Below are 26,815 nucleotides of genomic sequence, written 5' to 3'. Positions count from 1 at the left end.
AGGAGGTCGCTCTCAGAAGTTTTGTGTTTTGTTTTTTCTATTCCGTCTGAATCATGTTAGGCCAGGAGGGTTGCACTAGATGACTTTTAAGGACCCTTCTAAATCTGAGTCTTGACTCTTGTTGACTGCAAATGCTACATAGAATTCTATTACTATATTTACTGTAAATTCACACTTACTATTTTTACTTGGCATTAGGGGTTTTTTTTAGAGTAGCCTTCAAATTTATAGAAATAAATTTATACAAGTTTGTAGTCACAGATCCTTAAATTAGTCAGAACATCTCTTAGGCTTTCTTTAGGTTCAAAAATACTTACAGTGCCAATACTGTATAATTGGTAAGAATTGGTATAGTGCTAAAACACTGTGCTTATTCAACTTCCTTTAAATATTGTTCACTATCCTTCCAATTTAATGAAAATTTAAAACTTGCTTTTTCATCATGGAAGTTATGCACAACGTGATAAATGCAAACAATAAAGAAGGCTATATATTACTACTCAATGCCTACTTTCACTCTACAGAGGTCAACATTGAAAAAAATTACTCCCCCCATGTCTGTCTGTGTGTCTCACACACACAAATACCCAGGTGGGCTCATGTTTGACGAATGATCTGCGATTTGCTTTTTGTGTTTAACATAGCTTGAACATCTTTTTCTATTAGACTTCATAGTACCACATCACATTCTTTCTAAAATATGGCCACACCCTGGGGATGCTTTTTAGGTTAGGTCCATTTGGATATGTATCTTCACAATATTTTTTGCAGGTATTTCTAAGATATTCCTAGAAGTAACATTTGCTGGCTTTTACCATTTAAACAGTATGACAGGAGATATTTAATATAGATAGTTTCGCCCTGGCTGGTGTGGCTCAGTGGACTGAGTGCCAGCCTGCAAACCTCCTTTGTAGGTTCAATTCCCAGTCAGGGCACATGCCTGGGTTGTGGGCCAGGTCCCCGGGAGGGGGGGGGGAATGAGAGCAACCGCACATTGATGTGTCTCTCCCTCTTCCCTTCTTCTCTCTCTAAGAATACATAAATAAAATCTTTAAATAATATATATAGTTTAATATTTCTGTTAGAGGGACTGACAGTATAGTGTATGAGGAGAATGTTTAGGGTTTAGGCCCTCCTAAGAGGATAGTAGTGTCCTATTTGGCTTAGCATTTTCTGTTCTGTTCCCTTGAAGGTAATAAGTAAGATTCTAGAAGAATCTGCCGTGTAAAGACGTTAACAGTTAAAAAGGAGCCACTGAGAAATAAAAACGGGTGTCACTGCAGGACTCTTAAGGATTGAGTACGAGTCACTACATGAAATGTGTCCAGTGAACAATATTAAGGTTGTTTTCCAGTATTATGGCACAAGAACAATGTTTGTCCACATAGAAGATTTCTTTAAGAAGTCATTTAAAGGCAGAAGTGGGAATAGTCATGCTGTCTGGAAAGAGATTACAGTACAGTGAATACAAGTCCCCTGGAGTCTGGGAGCCCTGAGAAAGTGAGGTCCACGTGAGGGGCATTCATTCTGACTCCTGGGATCCAGGGGCCGTCAGACAGGGCATGTTGTGAGGCTGGATCGTGATCTCACCACTGCGAGTGGGGGAGGGGCACGGAGAGGCATGGCAAGGGAAGAAAGTGTGGCATAATGGAGCTAGCCGTTTCTAATTTATGCCTAGTGAAGGAGTGTTCTGAAAACCCTCGGTATGCCCAGATATTCTGAGAAAGGCCTTCATATAGGGTTGCTGCAGAGATGTGGGCTGTCTTGCAAACCACTGTGAAGGATTGAACGGAGCTTCTGCATTCAGTTTTGAAAGTGATGCAAATTTGGGGTACAAATATTTGAAGTTAGGACTGAGCTTCTCCCTCCCTCCCTGTGGGTTTTTTCTCTGGCCACTACTTAACAATTCCATATAGCTTGGGACTAGAGAGCTACAGTAGAGCCATTTTATCATTTTTCTGAATCATAGTTTCCCCGGCGCGGATGGTTCCTCTGGCGGGAATGTCCAACTGCATGGCCCAGATGGCTATGGACGCGGCCCAATATAAAATGGTAAATTTACGTAAAGCGTGAGGTTTTCTTTGTGGTTATGTGTCATAGTGTATTTAATGTGCGACCCAAGACAACTCTTCTTCCAGTGTTGCCCAGAGATGCCAACAGGTTGGACACCTTTCGTCCGTTTGCCTCCACTGGTCTGTTATAAGAACTCCACAACCTCAACAGAAATGGTACAAAGGCCCCACCTGGCTGCATAATTTATACAGAGGGGGCCAAAAGTGGGTAAACAGTTGTGAGTACTTGAAACAGTTTATTCTCATATTAGTTATTAATTATTGTATTATTTTCCACATGAACAACTGTACACCTACTTTTGCCCCACCCTGTGTAACATTTCATGTAGAGTAATCGTACATCATTCTTCTTTTAAAAATGCTGTATTTTTGTTGGTGTAGACTAAGGCTCTTCTACGAGAATATTTATTTTCAGCTTATGATTAAATTTTTGTTTTATTATATGAACTCCAAGGCTTAAATGAGGAAGAACTTACTATCACTACGAAATAGAATAAACTGAAAAAGATGGCCTTTATGAAATGAGGTTAATACCATCAGTTCTTTTTATTTTCTGTATCATTGATGCATTATTTCTTTTTAATATAGTTTATTGATTATGCCATTACAGTTGTCCCATTCTCTCCCCTTCACTCCCCTCCACCCTGCACACCCCCTCCCACCCACATTCCCCTCCCCGTAGTTCATGTCCATGTGTCATACTTTAGCTTCAACATTTCCCATACTATTCTTACCCTCCCCTGTCTATTTTCTACCTACTGTCTATGCTACTTATTCTCTGTACCTTCTCCCCCCTTCTCCTCCTCCCACTCCCCTGTTGCTAACCCTCCATGTGATCTCCATTTCTATGGTTCTGCTCCTGATCTAGCTGTCCTCTTAGTTTGCTTTTGTTTTAGGTGTGGTTGTTAATAACTGTGAGTTTGCTGTCCTTTCACTGTTCATGTTTTTTTCAACATCTTTTTCTTAGATAAGTCCCTTTAACATTTCATATAATAAGAGCTTGGTGATGATGAACTTCTTGAATTTGATCTTATCTGAGAAGCACTTTATCTGCCCTTCCATTGTAAATGAAAGTTTTGCTAGATAGATCAATCTTGGTTGTAGGTCTTTGGATTTCATGACTTGGAATACCTCTTTCCAGCCCCTTCTTGCCTGGAAGGTCTCTTTTGAGAAATCTGCTGACAGTCTGATGGGCACTCCTTTGTAGGTGACTGTCCCCTTATCTCTTGCTGCTTCTAGGATTCTCTCCTTCATTTTAATCTTGGCTAATGTAATGATGATGTGCCTTGGTGTGTTCCTTCTTGGGGCCAACTTCTTTGGTACTCTCTGGGCTTCCTGGATTTCCTGGAAGTCTATTTCCTTTGCCAGATTTGGGAAGTTCTCCTTTATTATTTGTTCAAATAAGCTTTCCACTGGTGGCTGTTCCTTTCCCCCTTCTGGTACCCCTATAATTCGGATGTTGGAGCATTTAAAGATGTCCTGGAGGTTCCTAAGACCCTCCTCATTTTTTTGAATTCTTGCTTCTTCACTCTTTTCTGTTTGGCCATTATTTGCTTTCTTCTGGTCCACTCCATTGATTTGAGTCCCAGTTTCCTTTTCATTGCTATTGGTGTCCTGTGCATTTCCTTTCATTTCAATTAGTTTCGCCTTCATATGTTTGTCTAATTTGTGGCTATAATCAACCAGTTCTGTGAGGCTCCTGATCACCAGTGTTTAAACTGTGCGTCTGAGAGTTTCGCTATTTCTTCATCGCTTAGATTTATAGGCTCTGGGGCTTTGAGATCTTCTTGAGCCATTTTTGGCCTGTTTGTGCCCGTTAAGTCTGAGGAGCGGAGCCTTGGACTCCCAGGTCGCTGGGTTGTGACTCTGTATGTGGAGGCGGGGTCAGAGCAGGGAAATGGCGGCCCCTTCTGCTGTTTCTCGCAGATGGGTGAGGAGCAGAACCTTAGGTCGTTCACTGGGGCAGGGCCACTTAGGTCGCTGGATTATGACGCTGTATGTGGAGGCAGGGTTAGAGCGGGGAAATGACAGCGCCCTCCGCCAGCACTTGCCGCTGAGGCTGCTGGCTCTCGTCCAATGGCCCACTCCCTCGCTTGTCTATCCACAGACGAATGCGCGAACACGTGACCACAGTCAACCCGCAGCCCTGCTCCCTCGCTGTTTCCCCGAGATTGCTTGCTGAGTTGCCCACCAGGCCCAACCCTGCGCCTGGATTCCGCGTGCCTGAGTCCGTCTGACTGAGTTTTCCTGTGCTACCCCGCTCTGCCAGCTGCTGGTTTCGCCCCTCTTAGTGGTCAGGCTGAAGAATTTGTTGTTATAAGACTTCCGAAAAGTTCAATTTTCTGTGTTCTGGCTGTTTTCTGTTGCTATTACTTAATTGTCTCTAAACTTGGTTGTGTGAGGAAGCATTGCATCTCCACCTATGCCTCCATCTTGGCGGAAGTTGATGTACTCCTTTAACTTGACCTTATCTGAGAAGCACTTTATCTGCCCTTCCATTCTAAATTAAAGATTTGTTGGATAGAGCATTCTTGGATGTAGGTCCTTGGCTTTTATGACTTGGAATACTTCTTTCCAGACCCTTCTTGCCTCCAAGGTCTCTTTTGAGAAATCGGCTGACAGTCTTATGAGAACTCCTTTGTAGGTAACTGTCTCCTTATCTCTTGCTGCTTTTAAGATTCTCTCTTTATTTTTTTAAAATATATTTTATTAATTATGCCATTATAGTTCTTCTATTCCCCCCTTTATTCCCCTCCACCCTGCACACCCCTCCCCCACCATTCCCCCCTTTAGTTTATGACCATGTGTCTCAAGTTCTTTAGATTCTATATTTCCCATACCATTCTTGCCCTCCCCCTATCTATTTTCTACCTACTGTCTATGCTACTTATTCTCTGTACCTTCTCCCCCCCTTCTCCTCCTCCCACTCCCCTGTTGCTAACCCTCCATGTGATCTCCATTTCTATGGTTCTGCTCCTGATCTAGCTGTCCTCTTAGTTTGCTTTTGTTTTAGGTGTGGTTCTTAATAACTGTGAGTTTGCTGTCCTTTCACTGTTCATGTTTTTTTCAACTTCTTTTTCTTAGATAAGTCCCTTTAACATTTCATATAATAAGAGCTTGGTGATGATGAACTTCTTGAATTTGGTCTTATCTGAGAAGCACTTTATCTGCCCTTCCATTGTAAATGAAAGTTTTGCTAGATAGATCAATCTTGGTTGTAGGTCTTTGGATTTCATGACTTGGAATACCTCTTTCCAGCCCCTTCTTGCCTGGAAGGTCTCTTTTGAGAAATCTGCTGACAGTCTGATGGGCACTCCTTTGTAGGTGACTGTCCCCTTATCTCTTGCTGCTTCTAGGATTCTCTCCTTCATTTTAATCTTGGCTAATGTAATGATGATGTGCCTTGGTGTGTTCCTTCTTGGGTCCAACTTCTTTGGTACTCTCTGAGTTTCCTGGATTTCCTGGAAGTCTATTTCCTTTGCCAGATTTGGGAAGTTCTCCTTTATTATTTGTTTAAATAAATTTTCCACTGGTGGCTGTTCCTCTTCCCCTTCTGGCACCCCTATAATTCGGATGTTGGAGTGTTTAAAGGTGTCCTGAAGGTTCCTAAGCCTCTCCTCATTTTTTTGAATTGTTTCTTCATCCTTTTCTGTTTGGTCATTTTTTTTCTTCCTTCTGGTCCACGCCATTGATTTGAGTCCCAGTTTCCTTTCCATTACTGTTGGTTTCCTGTGTATTTCCATTCATTTCAATTAGTTTAGCCTTCATATGTTCCTCTAATATGTGACTAAAATCAAACAGTTCTGTGAGCTGTTCTGTGAGTTTGAGCATCCTGATCATCAGTGTTTTGAACTGTGCATCTGAAAGTATGGCTATTTCTTCATCGCTTAGATTTATAGGCTCTGGGGTTCTGAGTTGTTCTTGAGCCATGTTTTGATTTGTTCGTGCCTGTTACATATGAGAGGCGGAGCCTTAGTTGTTCACCAGGGCAGGGCCACCCAGGTCACTGGTTTCTGACGCTGCGTGTGGGGGCGTGGTCAGAGAGGGGCCACCCAGGTCACTGTTTTGTGACGTTCTACATGGGGGCGGGGTCAGAGAAGGACAATGGCGGTTCCCTCTGCCGCTTCCTGCCACTGGGGCCTTCATGGTCTGTCTCACCACCGCTAGCTCGTTCACCTGTTTATCTGCGCGAGAACGTGTGACTGCAATCAGCCCTCAGTGGGTCCACCTCCTTGTGCCCTCAGTGAGTCTGCCCGCTTCTCCACACCTGGGATCCGCCCACGGCTGCTGGTGCACCTGGGTCACATGCCTGGGTCAGTCCGGTGGATCTTTCCTGCCTGACCCTGCTCTGCTGCTGGTTCTGCCCCTCTTACCGGTTTGGCTAAAGGGTTCGTTGTTTTCGACTTCTGTGTAGTTCAATTTTCTGTGGTTTGGCTGCGTTTTTGTTGCTAAAACTTTGTTGTTTTTAAACTTGGTTGTGTGAGAAGGTGCAGTGCTTCCACCTACGCCTCCATCTTGGCAGAAGTCATTCTCTCTTTATTTTTAATCTTGGCTGATGTAATTAAGATTTGCCTTAGTGTGTTCCTCCTTGGGTCCAACTTCTTTGGGACTCTGAGCTTCCTGGACTTCCTGGAAGTCTATTTCCTTTGTCAGATTGGGCAAGTTCTCCTTTATTATTTGTTCAGATAACTTTTCCAGTTGTTCGCCTTCCTTTTCTCTTTCTGGTACCCCTATAATCCAGATGTTGGAATGTTTATAGATGTCCTGGAGGTTCCTAAGCCTCTCCTCACTTTTTTGAATTCTTGTTTCTTCTTTCTTTTCTGTTTGGTTGTGTCTTCCTTCTGGTCCTAATAATTTATTTGAGTCCCAGTTTCCTCCCTATCACTATTGGTTCCCTGTACATTCTCCTTTATTTCACTTAGCATAACCTTCATTTTTTCATCTAATTTGCTACCAAACTCAACCAATTCTGTGAGCATCCTGATCACCAGTGCTTTGAACTGTGTATCTGGTAGGTTGGCTATCTCTTCGTTGCGTAGTTGTATTTTTTCTGGAGCTTTGATCTGTTCTTTCATTTGGGCCATTGTTTTTTTTGTCTTGATGCGCCTGTTATGTATGAGGGGCAGTGTCTTAGGTGTTCACCTGGGTGGGGCAACCCAGTCACTGGGTTGTGACACTGTATGTGGGGGATGGTCCGAGAGGGAACAATGGCAGTTGCTCCTCTCTCTGTAGGATTTCAGTCCCTTCCACCACTTCCCCCACACAAACTGGGTCCTTGTAGTGCTGATTCCCATGTGGGTGGGCTTGTGTATGTTCTAGGTCCCTGTGGGTCTCTCCAAGGAACTCTCCTGTGAAGCTGGGAGTTTGTCCTGGAACCTCAATCCCCACAGGTGTTTTCACTCAGTGTTTTGCGGCTTTATTTTCCTGTGCTGGGGCCCTGGGTTGCGTGGTTTGTCTCGCTCCCCAGTTTGCCTGGTTTATATGCGCATGAATATGGGACTGCCCAGTCCACCAGTCGTCTTGTGTGCTGCACCCATTCACAGTCCACCGCCTCACTGGATCCGCCAGCTGCCGCTTTGCTGTGAGTCCTCTCCACCCCACCACCCAACTCCACCCCTCCTACCGGTCTGGATGAATGTTTCTTCTTTAACTCCTTGGCTATCGGACTTCCATACAGTTCAGTTTTCTGTCAGTACCAGTTGTTTTTTTGTTTCTAAATTGTTGTTGTCCTTCTTTTGGTTGTTCAAGGAGGCATGGTGTGTCTACCTATGCCTCCATCTTGGGCAGACGTCCTATTTCTCTCTCTTTTTTAAATCACTTAATGACCTTGTATTTTACATTTGGCTTTAAACTTCCAGCTTTTTTCAATTTTCCTATTCACTTCCAGATCTCTTCTGTGTTGTTCCTTGTGAACATAGGCCTATTCAACATGTTACCTGGGAAATTGCAGCTAAGTCTAACATTTGCTTTCTCCAATTCAGAGATTTAAAGGTTATACTGGAATTAAAATTTTCAATTGGATTAATGTCAATTATAAGGGAACTTGCTATTTAAAAAATATTAGTGCGTTATTTATTGCACTATTATACTGTTTTGTACTGTGTGGGGTCTTTTGGGACATGAGTAGTAACCCATTCACCTATTAGGTGAATCTGTATTTTTATATATTTGCATAATATGAGGTGCACAGGCCTTATTTTATATTAAAAAAGAATTCTCAGATGAGCTATAGCCAATGAGGTTTATCTGAGGTGCAATTATTGCTAATTGAAAATCCTCATCCAAGGATAAGTTTATTGATTTTTAAGATTTTATTTATTTATTTTTAGAGAGAGGTAAGGGGGGGGGAGAAACATTGATCAGTTGCCTCTCATCTGTGATAGACTGCAACCCAGGCATGTGCCCTGACTGGGAGTGGAACTGGCAACCTTTTGGTTTGTAGGACAGTGCTCTAACCATCTGAGCCACAGTGGCCAGGGCAGTCCAGGTAGTATTTTGACTGATCTAGAGCTTAATGCCAAATTGGACTCTGCTATCTTAAAGAATGACTTTGCTTTGGTTGTCATCTAGTTTGGTATCATTAACCAGCAAAGCTTGGGCACTGAGGCGGATGGTACCCCAGTAAATCTCCGTGACTGCTCAAAGTCTGGATGTGTGGGCCTATGAAACCTTTTTTAGTCTACCCACATGACTTTTAGACTGTTTTTTGTTCCTCATCCCTCTGAATCACAGAGCGGTCTGGGGCCTTCTCTTCCTTTTTGTCTTCTTTGTCCAGGGAGAACAGAATCATGAACATTTACATAGCACTGACTGTGTTATAAACATTTAATACTTTAGTAACTACTTAATCTTCACAAAACCCTGTAAGAGTCATACTGTCATCTTCATTTTCCACATGCATGAGCTGTGGCACAGGGAAGTGACATATCTTGTTAAGGGTCACACTACCAGTGAGCATGGGGAGCTGGGGTTTGCTTTCAGCCTAAATTTCCACGGTAGGGAGATGACCAGTACATGGTACCCTGAGGACTGCTTTTCTGTGACCCGCCGCTGTTTCCTTTTGCAGTGTTGTTTCTTAGCCCCTTAGAGTCTCTGATGTCACCTGGGGGGAGGAATGGAATTTGTGGCATTTTTTCCAAGCCACCCAACCTCTAGATCTGGGTTCACGGTTCTTGGTTGCAGTGGAAAGTTAGGCTTTGGAACCAGCCTAACCTGAGTTTAAGTCCTGCCATCCATCAATTCAATATCTAGTAAATATCTACTAAGCTCCTTAATGTTAAATACCAGGCTTTGTAGGGGGTACTGACCATACAGTAAACAGAACAATTCCTTTCTCTCATGAAATTTAGTCAAGTGAGGGAAGAGTGGAAAACATAAATATATGTCAGGTGGTAAATACTCAGAAATGCAAGGCAAGAGGATAGAGACTAAGGGGAAGCAACATGTTATTTGTTTGTTTATTTATAATCCTTACCCAATGATATGTTTATTGGTTTTTAGAGAAAGGGGAAGGGAAAGGGAGAGAGAGAAGCATCCATGTCATCCATAGGTTGCCTCCCCTAAGCACCCCCACAGGGGGATGAAAGTCACAAGGTAGGCGTGTGTCCTGACAGAGAATCAAGCCTGCAGCCTTTCAGGGTACAGGATGGTGCTCCAACAAACTGAGCCACCGGGCTAGGGCAGGAGAAGCACTATTTTAGAAATATGGTTAGAGAAGGTCTTTGATAAAGGGGCATTTGAGCAAATATTAAGTGAGGGCGTGCGTATGTGGCTAGTTGGTGAAATGGTGTTTCAGGCCAAAGGCCCTGAGATGAGAGCATGATCGTCCTGTTGAAGGAACTGCAAGGAAGCCAGTGGGCCAGTGTTCCAGCACAGTAAGGGTAAGGGAAAGTGGAAACAAGAAGACATAGGACTGGGGTCCTGGGGGTAGAGGTGGGGCCTATCTATCTCTTGTAGGGCCTTTTATGTTAAGGAAGAGACATGAACTATTCTAAATGAATGGGAAACCACGTCAGGGTGTCCTTGACAAATAGCTTCAGAGTCTTCGTTTATACCATCTTAAAAGTGGGTTGCAAAGTTGTGAAGATCAATGATATTGTAAAAATAATTTTTGAAAGAAAATCCATCAATACATATTGAGATAACTGAGTATATTGCTTGTATTTTCTTCATATCTTGGGCGGGTTGCTGCACGTCATGCTGCTTAAGACTAAGATACCCCATAAACGATCAAAGGAGGATTATGTTCTTTTGTAGGCATGGGAATGTGGTCCTGTCGAAAGGAAAAGGGTAGTTTTAGAGAATTCGTTTAGTCATTGAAGCTCTGTACATGAGTGTCACCCGTCTTAGAAAGGCTGCAGCCGTGCCTAACTTGCTTTCCCAGGGTCCGCTGCAGCACAGACACCGCCTCCTGAGCCAGTTAGCTCGGAGAGTTTCGGCTTTGCTCTGGTCACCGCCTCCAACTCCCATCATGCCGTGGAGCGTGGGGCCTGGACGTAGACTCCATTTCCCAGCCTGCCTCGGGCCTCGGTCAAGACGTGCCGGCGCCTATAAGAGCCAGGGCTCTGCGGCCACAGCCTATTGTTAGCCGGAGCCGGGGCGGTTCTGGGCGGCTGCTGCCGAGGGCACCCGAGTTGCCAGAGCCGTCCGCCCTTCGCCGCCTGTCGGCCGACCTGCCCACCCGCTCTCCTCCCTGTCCTGCGGCCCTGGGAACTCCCTGACCATAGCTGCAGTCCCGGGACTCGCGCTATCCTTCTTCCTTACCAGAGGGCTAGGGCGGCGGCGGCGGCAGCAGCGGGGGTGGCAGAGACCATCACGGGAGGAGGCAACTGCGGCGGGGCCGGTAATGGGCCTGGGGGTGCGGGGTGGAGGGTGCCGCCTTGTCCTTTCTGGGGATCGGCCCTCAGACGGGTGGTGGAGGAGTGGTTACCCCAGAGCCGCGCGGATGGAGGGGTCAGAAATGCTGGAGGCTCGGACGAGAGTGGTCGGGGGCGGGGAGCTAAGGCGCCGTTGGGAAGGGGAAAGAGTAGGGAGAGGCGTGGGAGCGAGTGGCACAGTGATCTCGGGCCGGACTCCGGGGGGCAGCCCGAGGGAGACCGATGGATGGCTTGGAAGCCGGCACGATTGCGGATGAGGGTTAAGTTCGGAATGGAGTGGAGAAGATGTAGGATGGAGGGAAATGCAGGAAGGGGAGGGGGAATAGAGGAAAATGTGGGAGGAGTGGTTGGGAATTTTTGAGTAGCAGGCAGGAAGGGATGGGAAGACTGGATAGAGGCTGCAGAAGATAAGAATGAGCTGGAAGGTTATCAGGAATCAGAAAGAAAGGGGCCCGGAGCTGAAGGATTCAGCGAGGGTTCCATTAAGGGGAACTGGTGACTTGACATGTCCTTTCAGCTCAGGTTCCTGATATGTCTCCCATTTTTCTGGCGTTGTGTGGGAAAACGAAAGCATCACTTGCTCTGGTTGCTAGCTTGATCCTTTTCACAGGCCCAAACACGCAGCTGACTGCCATTCATCCCTTTTAGTGCTGTGGTCTTGATTCATCGTTTTGGGGGGGGGGGTTGAAGTGGCATTGTGTCACACAAACCGTTCTTCAGTATGAAATGTTAGAAGTTATCCCCAAGAGACACAGTGTCCCCTTGTCCTACAGTTTTCAGTTCAAGGTAAACCCATGGTTAATTCAAATTTTCCTTTTCTGCCCTGCCTTTCTGTCTTGCACATCTCCAAAGCCAGGAGGATGCTGGAGTGTGCCAGAGTTATAAATGACTGGATATCCTTGAGAGTTAATGGTCCCTCCAGCATCATGTTCCAGTTCTTCCACAGAGATCTTGCTTGTGTCCTCCTTATGATGGCGCTTTAGGCACAGGAAGCCAAATTCTAACCTTCTGTCAGTGAACCTGTGAACACCAGGGAGTGTTGGAGGGGGACCTCCTAGACATACCTACTTTAAAGGGTGTTTTCACTTGAGTGCTTTAAAAGTTCATGATCCTGGTAATGAACACACAGAGGACACACCGAGCCACGAAATTCATAGTATTTAAGAATTAACCACAACATATTGTAAAAGGAGAAATAGGACAGGTCATCTTATTCAGGTTGATTATAACACAGAAAGCTTTCCTTCCTCTGACCTAGCTACAAATGGTAGCCCTAGTGATCTGAATCGAGATTTTGGTTCCTTGACCCTTAGCAGAAGGTTGGGTTCCAGTTGAGTGGAGAGGCTTTCTCTGTGAGATGTATACTTTGTTTTATTTTGCGTTCATTTAGGAGAGAGGCTTTTATTACCTAACTTTGCAAATATATTTTGCATCCACAAAATTTGGCAGGGTCGCATTCTGGTTTTAGGGGTTTGTTAAAGGAATCATCATTTCTGAAAAGGCTTAGATCTAGTACTAAAATGCACGTATGCATAGATCTGTTTTGTTTGGTGCTAGCCTAATGCCTTCTACATACTGTGAATACCTTTGGGAAATGTTCAGCTAGAAACATTTGAGAAAAGACAGGAAAGCATGTAGCCAGAAAGTGTCAGTTGACCTTTCATTTCACTGGCATTTAAAAGCTTTTATAGAGGTTTGCATTATTTTCTCAAAAGCATTTGTTGTTTGAGTTGCTCATTTTGACAGTTAACTGTCAGTTATGGCCTGCGTTGCCAGTCTCACCTCGATTATTTCTGTATGGGGTCAAGTGGTGGGAGTATAACCTGTAAGTGTTTCTTGAACACATGCATTGATCCTCTGTCCGGTGAGAGGTGGGAATGACTGGTTGCTGATTGTGGTTTGAAAGGAGACTGATTTGATAAATTGGAAAATATGGAACCTATTCTAGTTGTTGCTCTTGCAAAGCAAGATCTCTACAGGCCACTGCAGAAGTGGATGGGAAGTTTGTTCTTGGTGCCCAGTGAACAAGTCAAGTTCACACCGGAGAGTTGGACAAGGAGAGCTGGGTTGAGATTTTAACTTATGTTGGTTGTGAGGACAGAATCGGTGGATTCTTTTTTTAAATAATGGAGTTAATGTCAGAGAATGTGATGGTAACAGATCCTACATAAGGTGAAGACAGCTAAGTCAACATACACGTTATTTACAAGTATAGCCATAGATTATTATTCTCGGGCATTTAAAAAATATTTTTCTCCTTCGTTTCACGTCTTTTTATCTTTTCTTCTCTATCTACCTCCTATCGTTGCCCAGAAACCACTATTCCAGAAGTAGAAGGGGAGAAGACGTAGATAACAAGGCAAAGGGGGCTGGAACTAGCAGCCAACAGTCCTGCACAGAGATTAACCTAACAGAAATGATGGCCCTGAGGGCAACTGGGTGAAGATAGGGGAGAATTTTGATAATAAAGATGATTTTGGACCAAAGCCAATGTCATGTAGGGCTTGAAGAGAAATATTCAAAGGTAATCCACACTGCCAGAAGCAAAGAGATACCCAGGGAAGAACCAGAAGTGTGTGTTTGCTTCCAGTCATAAATCCCTGAGTAATTCCAGGCTGAAGAAAAGATCACTTTCCTGGTAGCAGCACCCCCTGGATCTCAGTTAAAACTGAAGCTAGACTTGCACCCTTTTTGAGGAAGCAGAATTTGGAGCTCAGTTTGAGTTTTCATGTGGTTGATAAGGTTTTTAAGTCGGGAAGAATAATTAAATTCAGTGGTCAACATTATTCTCTTTTTTTAATTCCACCCATATAAGTACTCATTCGCAAAGGTTCCTCCCCCCTCCCATAATAGAATGGAATGAGAAATTTGTTAATAGCTATCTTTAAACACAGCAGTATTCTTAACCCATAAAAAGACCTTGGCTGTCTCCATTCTTACCATGCCCTAGGAATGTGACCTCTGATGGCAAGATCAGTAACCTGAAAAACAGAATTGAAAACTAATATAATTATGTCAACTGTAATTGAAAAATATTTTTAATGATTTAAAAAATAAAAAAACGATACTTTGAACTCATTTTTCAATTTAATTATGATTCTTTCAAGTGCTTGATTACTATTTTTCCCCTCCCTGGCCACATTTATTTCAGGAATGCGCTTGTCTGAGACCTATATAGCCGAGGTTTCTTAGATCCCTCTTGTGACTTAAAAAAGGATTTTGATGAGGTCTAGATAGATAGATAGATTCAGAAGTGTCATTTCTAAAGTACTTATTAGATCTGGTTCACTGTGCAGAGCTTGTCCAAGAGCAGGCAAATTGCATCTAAAAGGCATAGTCCAGAAAAACAGCTCTGCAGCAGGCGTCTCTTGACACCACAGTATATTCTGGGTAGCTGCTGCTCCGCAGTAATGCAGCCCTGTCTTTCTGGGCAGTGTTGTTATTCCTGCTGCATAATTAGCAACTAGTGAGATCATAGTCTGGGGAGATTCTGGCATTACTGAGGCAGAACAGGGAGGCCTCTATCATCACACGTGGCTCTGGCTCTGACAGCATTTCTGTCGAGCAGATTTACCTCCTTGGGAATTAACATCCAAAGACAGAGGAGAGATCTGTATCCAGACTCCTTGGTTGTGTGAGAGCTTGTTAGAGACACTGCCTGCCATATAGATGTAACCAGAGTAAATCATCACTTCTTTTGTTCTTGTTTCCTGCTTGCTGGTTTCTTCGCAGAGGGCAAAGGAGGGAAAGCTAAGTTTTCCTTGCACAGAGGAGGATGCTAGACCAGCAGAGCCTTGTTTTAAGGAGCAGTATGAGATTGGGAAAGATTCTGGGTTTTGAAGCCAGTGCAGATTCTAATCTTCAGTCCATTCTTTAGAACCAAATTTGACCTTTTTAGGAGCCTGGAGAGACACTTTATACCTGCGAAGATCTGGGTAAAGCGTTTCCCTGGCTGCCGCTGTACTTTGAAACTGAGAGCCTCGAGCAGTATTTCCCAAAGTGTGTTCCAAGGATCATTTGCCCCCTAAAATACTCTGGAAAACAAAGGGGTCCCTAATAAGGTGTGTGAAGCACTGTGTTCCATTTTCTCCCACTCTTCCCTGTGCTCATTAGCATATTAAAAGCCTCTAAGAGGTCCTCCCATAAGCAGTTTTCTAAACTATTTTAACACGGCAGTCTTATTTCCATGTAAAAGCTATTAATATCCATTGAATAAGTTTATTCCATATTTACACTTTGGGAAATGCCAGGAGATATCTTCAGTAGGAAAAATAATGGGATGTAGCCTAGGTTTGGGCACAGCCGAATTCTGCTGTTGATCCCCAGACCCTCTTGCTGGCCCCTTGGAGAGCTCCGCCGTGTGATCAGAGGAGCAGCTCCTGTTAGGCCCCAGCTAATGAAGCCTGGAGCCCAGCTGGCTCGGAACCAAGGGCCTTCACTCCACTGGGAAAGGTGCTGCGGTTACTCATCTCATTATTCTGAGAGTGACTGAAACTGGAGGTGCCGAGGGGGAACAAAAGTAGGAGAATGTTGACGGGAATCAGGAGAGAAATGACCCAATCTGGAGAGCCCAGACATCAGTGCTAGCTCAGATGTTTTCTGTCTTCAGTCAGAGGCTTGACTTACAGACTTGGGAGGGGTCTGTCTTAGGACAAGAATGCTGATTCCTCTTTTCCCCTGGGCAGAATCCTAATGCACCTGGCTAGCTGGTGGTGAGCGGGGGCTCTGGGGCCGACACGGTGGGCTCCCCCAGAAAACCCCTTTGAAACCAATGGATGCATTCACGGGCTCGGGTCTCAAGAGGAAGTTTGATGATGTGGATGTGGGCTCATCAGTGTCCAACTCAGATGATGAAATCTCCAGCAGTGACAGTGCTGACAGCTGCGACAGCCTCAATCCTCCTACAACTGCCAGCTTGGCACGTGAGTGAACCGCTCCCCCAGCCCACCCCTGCACCCAGTCAGTCCCCAAGCCTCAGAGCCCATTACTGCTCTTGAGACTGCTGCTGCTAACCATCCCGGGGGTTTTCCCTTAGTCATACTCTTTCCCATTCTTACCTCAGGCTTGCTCTTTGGAGGATCTCATTGCTCTAATATTGTAGACTTAAGTCTGATTTATTCTAGCTGGTTTTACTTGTGCTTGGTTTGTGGGTCCCCAGAATGGGCTGAATTACATCGAAGGAGGAGAGGAGTGCAGGATTCTACCCTTCCCCACCGAAGTCCCGTAGAGTTCCATGATACTACAGCTCTAGCAGGACATAAATCCTTACTGCCTGCACATCTAGGGCAACTCCAGATTCCTTCGTCCTCATGGCTCAATTAGTTTCTTGGAAAGAACTTCTGATACTATAGATCAGGGGTTGCCTGTGGGCCAAATCTGGCTCAGTGCCTACTTTTGTAAATAAAGTTTTATTGGAACACAGCCACACCCATTGTCTGATTGTTTTCATGATACAATGGCTGAGTTGAGTAGTTGAAACAGAGCCCTGATGACCTGCGAAACCTAACCCTGGCTCGTGCAGCTCAGTGGATTAAGTGCCTGTGAACAGAAAGGTCGCTGATTCGATTCCTTCCCTTCCTCTCTCTCTAAAAATAAATAAAAAATTTTAAAAAGACTAAAACACGTACTAGCCTGTTACAGAAGTTTGCGGCATCATTATACAACATTGTCTAATAGAATTTTCTGTTATGAAAGCAGTGTTCTGTGTCTGCACTGCCCACTATAATAGCCATTAGCTGTGTGTAGTGTTGAGCACCTGAATTGAGAATTAGTGTAACTGTGGAGCTGAGTTGTAGGTGTTACTTCATTTTAATTAACTTTTCTTTAAACCGATGTATGTGGCTGGTAGCTGCTGTGCTGAACAATAAAGTTATATGGGTTGTTTTATCCTGAGAAGACTACCTAGAAATCCTCTTCCCAGCTGATGTCTAAAAATAGAGTTTGCAGTCTGTTCGGGTACAGTCATTCTGGAGGCAACGCTGTGGACTAGCTGATGCCACGGCCCCTTCCAGCTCTGCATTTATGACTTAAAAATCAGAAATGTCTCTGGGCACGGGGAGCACCTTTGGAGGAGAGTTGAGAGCCTAGAGGATGGGAAATAGTAAGGTCCCCAGACAGGCCATCTCTGGGTCAATAAAACTGCTCTGTGCTCCCTTCACAGCCACCTCCATCCTGAAGCGACAGAAGCAGCTGCGGAGGAAGAATGTACGCTTCGACCAGGTGACTGTGTACTACTTTGCCCGGCGCCAGGGTTTCACCAGCGTGCCCAGCCAGGGTGGTAGCTCTCTGGGCATGGCACAGCGTCATAATTCTGTACGCAGCTACACGCTCTGTGAGTTTGCTCAGGAGCAGGAGGTGAACCATCGGGAGATTCTTCGCGAGCACCTGAAGGAGGAGAAACTCCATGCCAAGAAGATGAAGGTGCCTTGGGGGTCTGGGGTCTGGTACTTTCCTTGTGCCAAAATAAAGTAGGAGGCCATCTAGGTCTATCGATTTTTTTTTATTGCCCTTGGCATCCAGATCTTCCTAGAGAAGAGGCTTAGATTTGGAATCAAATCTCAGTCTGAGACACCCTTCCTTTGTATCTAGTGGGGAATCTACCAGAGATAGCAAAATGACTTCTCTACAATTCCCTACCCTTGCCCCCTCATTGTTTTTTAAAGGTTGAAAATGTGAGTACTTGAAGGCATTCAAGTTTGCCCCACCAGAACCTGAGGAAGGACCGTGTTTTGGTTCCTTGTCAGTTGGTTATCTGTTGCCCGCGTGCACAGGGTAGGTTTGGATCGTTTTCATTGTCTGCAAAGATCCTACTGTTTCTGTAATGCCAATCATCTCTAGGTGGTAGTCTTTGGGTATGAACAACAGCATCACCAAAGGGCTATTTCGATTGTATAACCTGCCCCTGGCGCTGGTGCAGCACCGGCTCAAGTGCCCGAGGAGAGCGGGCCTGGAAGAGGCCCATCTCAGATGGCTCTATATAGCTATTCACTTGCTCTCTTAGCGCTGCTTGGCACTCTACAGCTGTAGTTTCCCCCAGTCTGCAAAAATTTCCTGCAGAGTTTCTAGTTCCAAATTGGGAGGACACTGCTTTAGGCCTGGCCAAGTTTCTGGTGGGCCCACATTAAAACGGTGGCTGCGTTGTTTCCAGGGTTGTGGGTGAAATCCTGCTGAGACAACCACAGTGTCATAGGGTCGGAGGGCTGGTGGCAGAGGGTGCGGGTTAACTAGATCTCTCCCTTGGCGAGCTCTGTGTCTGCTTCCCTTGCCCTGCTCCTAAAGCCTTACACCTGTTCTTCTAACTGGAACGGCATTCAGGCTTCTCTTTCTTCTGTCTGAGGAATTCCATCACTGACCCCATCCCCTTCCTGCTGCTATAGCAACAGCTGGGCAGATATACACTGTTCTCGTCATCTGCAGTGAAGGCTTCCCTCTCTCCAAGAAGAATCCCTCTCCTAAATCTGGTAGACGAATGACCTGTGAAAACAGGATGTTGTCATGTTCTGTGGCCTCCTACAGAGGAGGTCCAGGGACAAACCCAAGGCTTAAGGTATAGGATTCCTGCTTATAGCAGGTTCGTGCGCAGCAGCTGTGCTGGCATCTAGTACAACTTTCTATGTCAAGAGGAAACCCTTTGCCCTCCCCAAGTCCAGTTTACTCTTTTCTTAGAACTTTTTCTATCTTTAGCACTCTGTAGGGGAGGCAGTTGCTCCCAAACATATATATTCCGGCCCTAGCCAGGTAGCTCAGTTTGCTAGAACATCGTCCCAATATGCCAAGGTTGCAGGTTCATTCCCCAGTCAGGACACATACCAGAAACAACCAATGAATGCATAGAGTGGAATGACAAATTGATGTTTCTCTCTCTAAAATCAGTAAAAATTTTTTAAAATTAAAAAATATATGCCCTGGCTGGTGTAGCTCAGTGGATTGAGCGCGGGCCTGTGAAGCAAAGGATTGCGGTTCGATTCCCAGTCAGGGCACATGCCTGGGTTGCAGGCCAGTTCCCAGTGGGGGACACATGAGAGACAACCACACATTGATATTTCTCTCCCTCTCTCCTTCCCTTCCCCTCTCTGAAAATAAATAAATAAAATATTTATATATATATATATATATATATATATATATATATATATATATATGTATATGTATGTATGTATTCTGTGTCACCTATATGCCATCTAATATTTATTTTCCTTTTGGGCTGCCACAAAAAAAAAAGAAGGACAAGGTTGATGGTACTCTGCAGCTTTAGTTGCCAGTAATTTTTCTAATACTTTTATTAGGGTTTTTTTTGCCTTTTATCCACATGGAATTCATCATTATGAATAGTATGGATTGGAGTTCTAGCCTTTTTTTAAAGAATATTCAGTTGTCCCAATATCATTAAATTATTAGAAAACTGACATATGAAAGTCACCTCTGTCACGACACATTAAATTCTTACATCTACGTGGGTTTCTTTCTGTTGCATCTCTAATCTCTTTGAGAGGATAGCAAAAGCAAGAGTGATTGGGGAGGAAGCCAACCCAGGTGAACTAGACAATCCTAAGGTCTGTGGCAAGGCCCTTGTAGTTGGTATAGAAATAATAGACAGCCCTGGCTGGTGTGGTTCAGTGGGTTGAGCACCAGCCTGAGAACCAAAGGGTTGCTGGTTCAATTCCCAATCAGGGCACATGCCTGGGTTGCAGGCTAGGTCCCCAACAAGGGGCGCATGAGAGGCAGTCGCACAATGGTGTTTCTCTCCCTCTTTTTCTTCCTCCCTTCCCCTCTAGAGAGGAATTTATTTATTTATTTATTTATTTATTTATTTATTTATTTATTTATTTATCTATCTATCTATCTATCTTAAATAAATAAATACAATCTTTAAAAGAAAAAGAGGAGAAAAATAATAGACTAAGGAATTCTCAAAAGGACCACTTTCCTCATTTTTCTGCCAGCTCTCTGCTAACAAGCAAATGAACAAAACAGGTGTGTAGCCTGTTACCCGGCTCTCTTCATCACATCTCTCCTAGGAGCTGCTCCTTTACCAGCACTACTCTGTGGCCGTCTGACAAAATAAGCCAAACCCTCCAGTAGCTTGGCTTTCTTCCTGCTAGTAGCTTCCGGAGCCCTGGGGACTGTAAGGCCTCATTTTCTTTACTTGAATTCTCTAGCAAGTTTTCAGAAAGCATTCAGCTCTGGATTGTCCTCAACTTGTCCTTCCGCTAGGATCCCCTTTCCTGGCCCAGAGAACCCGGATCTGCCCGTAGGGAGTACAGTCAGTGTCACGCATGCCACCGAACCTCACACCTCACAGACAGCTTTTCTCAGAAATAAATAAAAACAGATTAGAGAGGAGAAAGAACGTGCATACATTTTTTCTAGGCCGTGGGCTGGAAGCAAGGGCTTGATAAATAATTTGTTTATTTTTGTCCTCCCAATGAAATGAAGCTCTTCTGTGTATGAATGGAGAATTGTTGACAGTATGAGGATGCAGGCTTATTGACAAGGACACAGTAGCCGTGTACTACCCTTCAGTGTACCCGTCTTTCCAAAATGTGGTTTTGTGTCCTTTGGGCTGCAAATTGAAGGGTGTAAGGCTTCCTGTTTTCCTGCTCTAGATTTATCCTCTTGACCTACACTGTCCAATATGGTAGCCATACGTGGCTATTTATGCTGAACTAAAATCAAATAAAATGTAAAATTTAGTTTCTCAGTGGCACTAGCTACATTTACAGTGCTCAGGAGCCACGTGCTAGTGGCTGCTGTGTTAGGCAGCACGGGTGTTTCATAATCCAGGAAGTTCGGTGGGACTGTGCTGCTCTGAACCACGCTAGCCCGTGAGGAGGCTCCGGCTGATAAGGGCCTAGGGGCTAACCTTTCCTTCCTGTCTCTTGGCAGCTGACCAAGAACGGGACAGTGGAGTCGGTGGAGGCCGATGGCCTGACACTGGATGATGTTTCCGATGAAGACATTGATGTGGAAAATGTGGAGGTCGATGATTACTTCTTCCTGCAGCCTCTGCCCACCAAACGGCGACGGGCCCTGCTGAGAGCGTCTGGGGTCCACCGCATCGATGCAGAAGAGAAGCAAGAACTTCGAGCCATCCGCCTGTCACGGGAAGAGTGTGGTTGTGACTGTCGACTGTATTGTGACCCAGAAGCGTGTGCTTGTAGCCAAGCTGGAATTAAATGCCAGGTCAGTCCAGGTTGGCCTGAGGTGGTGTATCTGCACGAGAGTCGGGGGTGGTGTGGGTGCCTGTGAGCCTGGGAGGCTGCCCGTCAAAGGGTGGGTGTCCCGTGACGGAACACTCCCCCACCGATCAAGAAAACCAGCATGACAGGACTCCGGCAGCAGAGACACCTGTTATCTCGTCTGTATTTTATACAGGGGGGATAAGAAGCAGCTGTCAGCAAATGGAGGAATGGGGTTTAGTAAATGTAACCCTTGGTTGCTGTTCCCTAAATAATGACCAGTTCGTTGAGATAAAAGGAAGCAGAGAAGTGAGGTAGGCCTTTAGATTTTATCTCGCAGACACTTATTCACAGTACCTCTATTTCAGTTTTATAAAAACCGAAATAGTTCTTGGATCCTGTCATTCAGGATCACACTTGGCCCGGCAGAGCTTAAATTCATAGTGTCCTGAAAGATAGCACGCCTCAGCCTCCAGCTGGCCCTCGGCTGGCCAGTGTGGAAGATACATTTCAACAGAAAACAGCAGTGCCGTCCCGAAGAGTGAAATGTATCTGGAGCTTGTATACTGAGGATATGGATGCCGAGTCCTTACATTTGAACTTCTCCTGACCGCCTTTTCTTATTTTGGGGTAGGTATCCTGCATCTAAACAAATACTGCTTATCAAACTGAAGTTCCACAGGGAATCAGTCTATTACCCACAGACCTGAGGGCAGTCCTGGTGATTAGATGGTCCTAAGCAATGAGGCATCACAGGAAGATACTGTATATTTGAATATACCAGCTTGCTCATGTTTTAAATTTTCTACTTTTTTTCCTCTTTTGGGGGACTCAAAAAGGAGAAAAGGGCCCTGGCTGGTGTGGCTCAGTGGACTGAGCTTAGGCCTGCAAACCAACGGGTCGCCGGTTCGATTCCCAGTCAGGGCACATATGTGAGAGGCAACTACACATTGATGTTTCTCTCCCTCTCTTCTTCTCTGCCCCAGTCCCAAAAAGAAATAAAGTCTTTAAGAAAAGAAAAGAAAAACAACCAATGAATGCATAAATGAGTGGAATGACAAATTGCTGTTTCTCTAAAATCAGTAAAAAAATTTTTTAATTAAAAAATATATTCTCTATCACCTATATGCCATCTAATACTTATTATCCTTTTGGGCTGCCACAAAAAAAAAAAAGAAAAAAAGAAAGAAAGGAAAAAGCTGATGGTATTCTGCAGCTTTAGTTGCCAATAATTTTTCTAATATTTTTATTATTTTTTTTACTTCTTATCTACATGGAATTCATGCCAGCCTGCAAATGGTGTGATTTCCAGTCTTGGGCATCAGCCTGGGTTGCGGGGCAGGTCCCCAGTGTGAGGTGCACAACAGGCAACCACACATTGATATTTCTCTCTCTCTTTCCCTCCTTTTCCCTTTCTAAAAAATAAAATCTTTAAAAAAAATTTTTAAAGGAGGTAGAAAGCATCTCTTTTCCAGATACCCCTGGTGTGAAAGTTGCCTTGGTTACTGCCTCAGTACCAGACTGATCAGCCGTCAGGGGGAAATGCAGCTGGTAGAGTTTCCCCAGAATGTAATTCCCTGGAACAGCCAGGAGCCCCGCTCCCTTTCCCATGCCTGTCATCGCAGGGGACGAGGCTCAGACCCCAGGCTTTGGTTTCCTCAGTAAACCCAGTAACTTCTCAAGTATCTGAGGCATGTAAATTTCTTCTGCTTTGAGAACTGTTGGTGTTCAGAGAGGTGTCTATCTGGACTTTTGAACTTGGAAGGGCCCTGTGATATGACTTCTGTCTACTTTTTGTTGAGAAGAGGAAACAAAGCCCTAAAAAGAAAAACGAAGCTGCACTGGAATGAAAAGACAAGTGGATTGGTAACTACCGTCTGGTGCTGTGTTAGCTCACACTGCATGTTGCTTTGAATTGGTTGTCTCTTAGAAAGAGACCACAAATTCCAGCTGCCTTTTCTTTGCCAGCCAATGTCTCTTGTCATCTTTGTTAAATCTGTTGGTCTCTTCTCGCCTCAACCTCCTTGTGCCCTCCTCAGGTGGATCGCATGTCCTTTCCATGTGGCTGCTCCCGGGATGGCTGTGGGAACATGGCTGGGCGCATTGAATTTAATCCAATCCGGGTCCGGACTCATTACCTCCACACCATCATGAAGCTGGAGCTGGAGAGCAAGCGGCAGGTGAGCCGCCCGCCCGCCCCAGAGGAGGAGCCCTCACCCACCGCCAGCTGCAGTCTGACTGGGGCGCAGGGATCTGAGACGCAGGACTTCCAGGAGTTCATTGCTGAGAACGAGACGGCAGTGATGCACCTGCAGAGTGCGGAGGAGCTGGAGCGGCTCAAGGCAGAGGAAGACTCCAGTGGCTCTAGTGCCAGCCTGGACTCCAGCATAGAGAGCCTGGGCGTGTGTATCCTGGAGGAGCCCCTGGCCGTCTCCGAAGAGCTGTGCCCAGGCCTGACAGCCCCCATTCTCATCCAGGCTCAGCTGACCCCAGGCTCCTCGGTCCTGTGTTTTGCCGAGAACTCGGACCACCCAGCTGCTTCAGCAGTGACCAGTCCGTCCTATTTGAACAGTGGGCCCCTGGTCTATTATCAGGTGGAGCAGAGGCCAGTCCTGGGGGTGAAAGGAGAGCCTAATACAGGAGAAGCCCCACCCTCTTTACCCAAGGAGAAGGATCTCAGTGTCTTCTCACTCCCTGTTACCTCACTGGTGGCTTGTAGCCCCACAGACCCAGCTGCCCTCTGTAAACCAGAGGTCGGGAAAACATCCACCCTAGAGGCGCTAATGCCTGAAGATTGTAACCCTGAGGAGCCGGAGAACGAAGACTTCCGCCCCTCGTGGTCCCCCTCGAACCTCCCCTTCAGCCCGGACAGTGAAGCAAGCTGTGTGGTGGAGAAGACCTCACAGCAGGGCGAGGACCGGCCCCCTGAAGATCCTTCTCTGGAACTTCCTCTGGCAGTGTGACATGCAGATAGAGATTCTGTCTCTTACCCTTCTCTATTTATTCCCTTATTTTATCTAACACCATTTCAGAACAAACTGTAGAAGCAGCTGCTGCTCCTATGTTATTTTATTGGGGCTGTTGGGAAATGGGTGGGAAAGGATCGTTTGTACAAGTATTTTTAAAAGGGTTAACAAAACCAAGGAGACCGGCCCCAGCTTGATCTGGGAATAGTCTCGGGGCAGAGGAGGCTGGCTGCATAGTGCCCAGTGCTGAGCTTTCTGGGCCATCGGAACAGAAAACTAGGATCTCACAGGAGAATCTAGGTAATTCAAGCAGCTATTCTTTATGTGGGGATCAGAATACATAATTTGAACAGCATGGCAAAGCCCCTTCTCTCCCGAGCTCCAGGGGGGGTGCAAGCTCATTTTTCTCGGTGGCTACTCCGATATCTCATTTTGGTGTGTTGTAACAACAGTCAGAAATGTTACCTGGAGAGGAGGGGGTAGAAGGGTCTCTGCCTCTGTACAAAACCTCTAGGGTTCATAAAAATTTACCCCGTCCTCCCCCGTCCCCCATTTGGTAAATAAGTTAATATTTGACATGTTTGGTGTTCTCTGACTTGTTCCCCACACTGGGGATTCCTGGTTTGTAACTTGAATTGTTTCTTTCTTATGTTCTTAGGTACTAGAGTTGAACTCGTCTGTTTGTCTCCCCCTCCCCAACCCACCCCAGGCCTGCCTTTAAGAGCTAGATTGGCTGGGGATGTGGCATGAAGAGCCTGAGTCTTCTTTGTGTGTCTAACACTAGCTCCATTGGCTGCTCTAGGCTGGGCCGATGGAGGCGTAAATGGAGTGTTAAGTGTATCCAAAGGAGGCAGCAGGAGCAGATAGCAGCCTGCAAAGATGTCAACTTCTTTGTGCCAAGCTTGCTTTCGCCCAGGCACCACCGGCTCCCCACGTGGGAGATTTGAGCTTTAAAGAAATATAAGATGCAGTAATCTACGGTCACCAACCAGTTTGGGGTTTTTTTCCTTTTTCTGTATCTACCCTGGTGGTCCCTCTTGGATATACAGGGTTGGAGATTTATACCATTCCAGTTCACCCCCCAAAACTGCAACTCTTTATTAGACCCCTCCATCTTGATATATAAAAATTGGAAGCCAAATCAATTCTTAAATACTACATACAACTTCCACGTTCCAAAGAGTTAAAGTTCTGCTGACCACCTCCGAGGTCTCAAGGAGGACTCACACCCAGTTCTTACCTCTGCCTGGGTATACAACTCCTGCCCCTCTCACGTCCAGCTTTTGCTCCTGGGTGCGTGCCACTGAACTCATTAGCAATGTTATCTTTGCTTTAAAATGGAGATATTGGGGAGCAAGACACTCTCCTCTAGCATCCTTCACAACATGCTTTGCTGGTTACAGTTCACTAACCAGGGTAGAACAAAGTGGAAAACCTTTCTTGGTGGGGGAGATAACTGTTCCTGCTTCTCTTGCTCATAAATCCTCTTGTGGGACACTGAGACCCTGCGGTCTCGGAGCAGCCTTCATGTAGGTCGCAGCAGTCCTTCTCCTGTAAAATCGCTGAACTGAGCCTGACAGGCCTTGTACTTAACACGCAGACGTCTTTTAACCCACCCGCCTCCCCTGTTCCTGGCGGGGAAGGTTCTTAATTAAGTACATGGGTCCTTAACACTCCCCATCTTCTAGCTTCAAGAGACAGAGCTGAGAGTCTTAAGTACCTGAGACGACCTAGAAGCTATTCCAACCGATCTGCAACCCTCCCCACCCTGCACCTTAGACTGGTCCCCTCAAATACAAGCCCGAAGCTTGGTTGGGAATTGGACTCTGGAGAATCTGAAAGTTTGTGTTGGAAGGGGAGGGTGAGCTGTAAACATTCCCTCCTTAGGAAGGGTTCCTAATCTAGGAAGTGTTTCTGGTGCTCAGAGACGTGTTAGCCTTTGGGATCAAAGCAAGACTTTGAGTCTAATTTACTAAACTCATTGCCAACCCCCATGATGATTTTTCTGAAGAAACTAGTTTTCTTCATTTAAACCCTTTGTTAACTCCACAATTCTGATTCACACTGCTCCTAAGCTTTTAAATGCTAAGTGTTAACACTTAGCATTAACTGTGTTGTTAAGCAAAGGGCCTTTTCTGCAACCTGGTCTATCTCATTCCTGGTGCTACCTGAGTTGGACACAATTAGAGCTCATGGTTGCTAGAAAAGCTAGGCCTCTGCTCACAGAAGCAGATGGCTTCGATCCCGCTTAGTCCGGGCCTAGACAAAAGAAATGACTTCTTACTGCAACTCATTATTTTCCAATCTCCTCGTATACTATATACAGGTTGTATTTTCAATGTGAATCCAAAGCTTGTCTGGTTCTCTGAAAAAAAAATTTTTTTTTTTTTTTGCCTTTTAGGTCCTTTACATTGTGATAATGCTGTATTTAAAGAGAATATTTAACTGTAATATTAAAGAAATATTCAAAACAATGGTGTGTTGCTCTTTATCTTGGCAGGCCACAGTCCAGTTACTTGTTAGAAAAAGGATACTTCTGCAGCATTGTGTATGAAACTAATTAGGTCAGTTAGGGATTCATGTTAACAACAGAAGAGTTTATGGTGGAAAAACAGAACGTTCTCTTTGGAGCATCAAGAGCGTCACTGGCATCATTAGGCCTGTGGCCCCTCATCAGCTGAACAGGCTCTGACCCTGCCTGGCTGGAGCTTCTCCCTGTCTAC

At 45.3% G+C, this 26,815-nt stretch overlaps 1 protein-coding gene across 2 annotated transcripts; it reads left to right on the top strand.

The window, feature by feature from the left end:
- The first annotated feature begins 6,504 nt into the window (after positions 1-6,504).
- CSRNP2 (cysteine and serine rich nuclear protein 2) lies at positions 6,505-26,522 on the top strand. 2 transcript variants are annotated; one of them, XM_037136925.2, is made up of 5 exons: positions 6,505-10,914; positions 15,634-15,870; positions 17,109-17,368; positions 20,834-21,130; positions 23,166-26,522. In XM_037136925.2, exons 2-5 carry the CDS (start codon positions 15,720-15,722, stop codon positions 24,087-24,089), a joined length of 1,632 nt encoding a protein of 543 aa, XP_036992820.2. In that variant the 5' UTR covers positions 6,505-10,914; positions 15,634-15,719; the 3' UTR covers positions 24,090-26,522. The 2 variants fall into 2 exon arrangements, with proteins under 2 accessions (XP_036992820.2, XP_036992825.2); XM_037136930.2 differs by lacking the exon at positions 6,505-10,914 and adding an exon at positions 11,628-15,009.
- The last annotated feature ends 293 nt before the right edge of the window (positions 26,523-26,815 follow it).

This window comes from Artibeus jamaicensis, unplaced genomic scaffold (genome assembly GCF_021234435.1).
Source record: "Artibeus jamaicensis isolate MK-2021 breed Jamaican fruit bat unplaced genomic scaffold, CSHL_Jam_final contig_233, whole genome shotgun sequence".
NCBI classification, from domain to species: Eukaryota; Metazoa; Chordata; class Mammalia; order Chiroptera; family Phyllostomidae; genus Artibeus; species Artibeus jamaicensis.
Note: the sequence above shows the minus strand (reverse complement) of the source record. Positions and strands in the feature narration are given on the sequence as shown.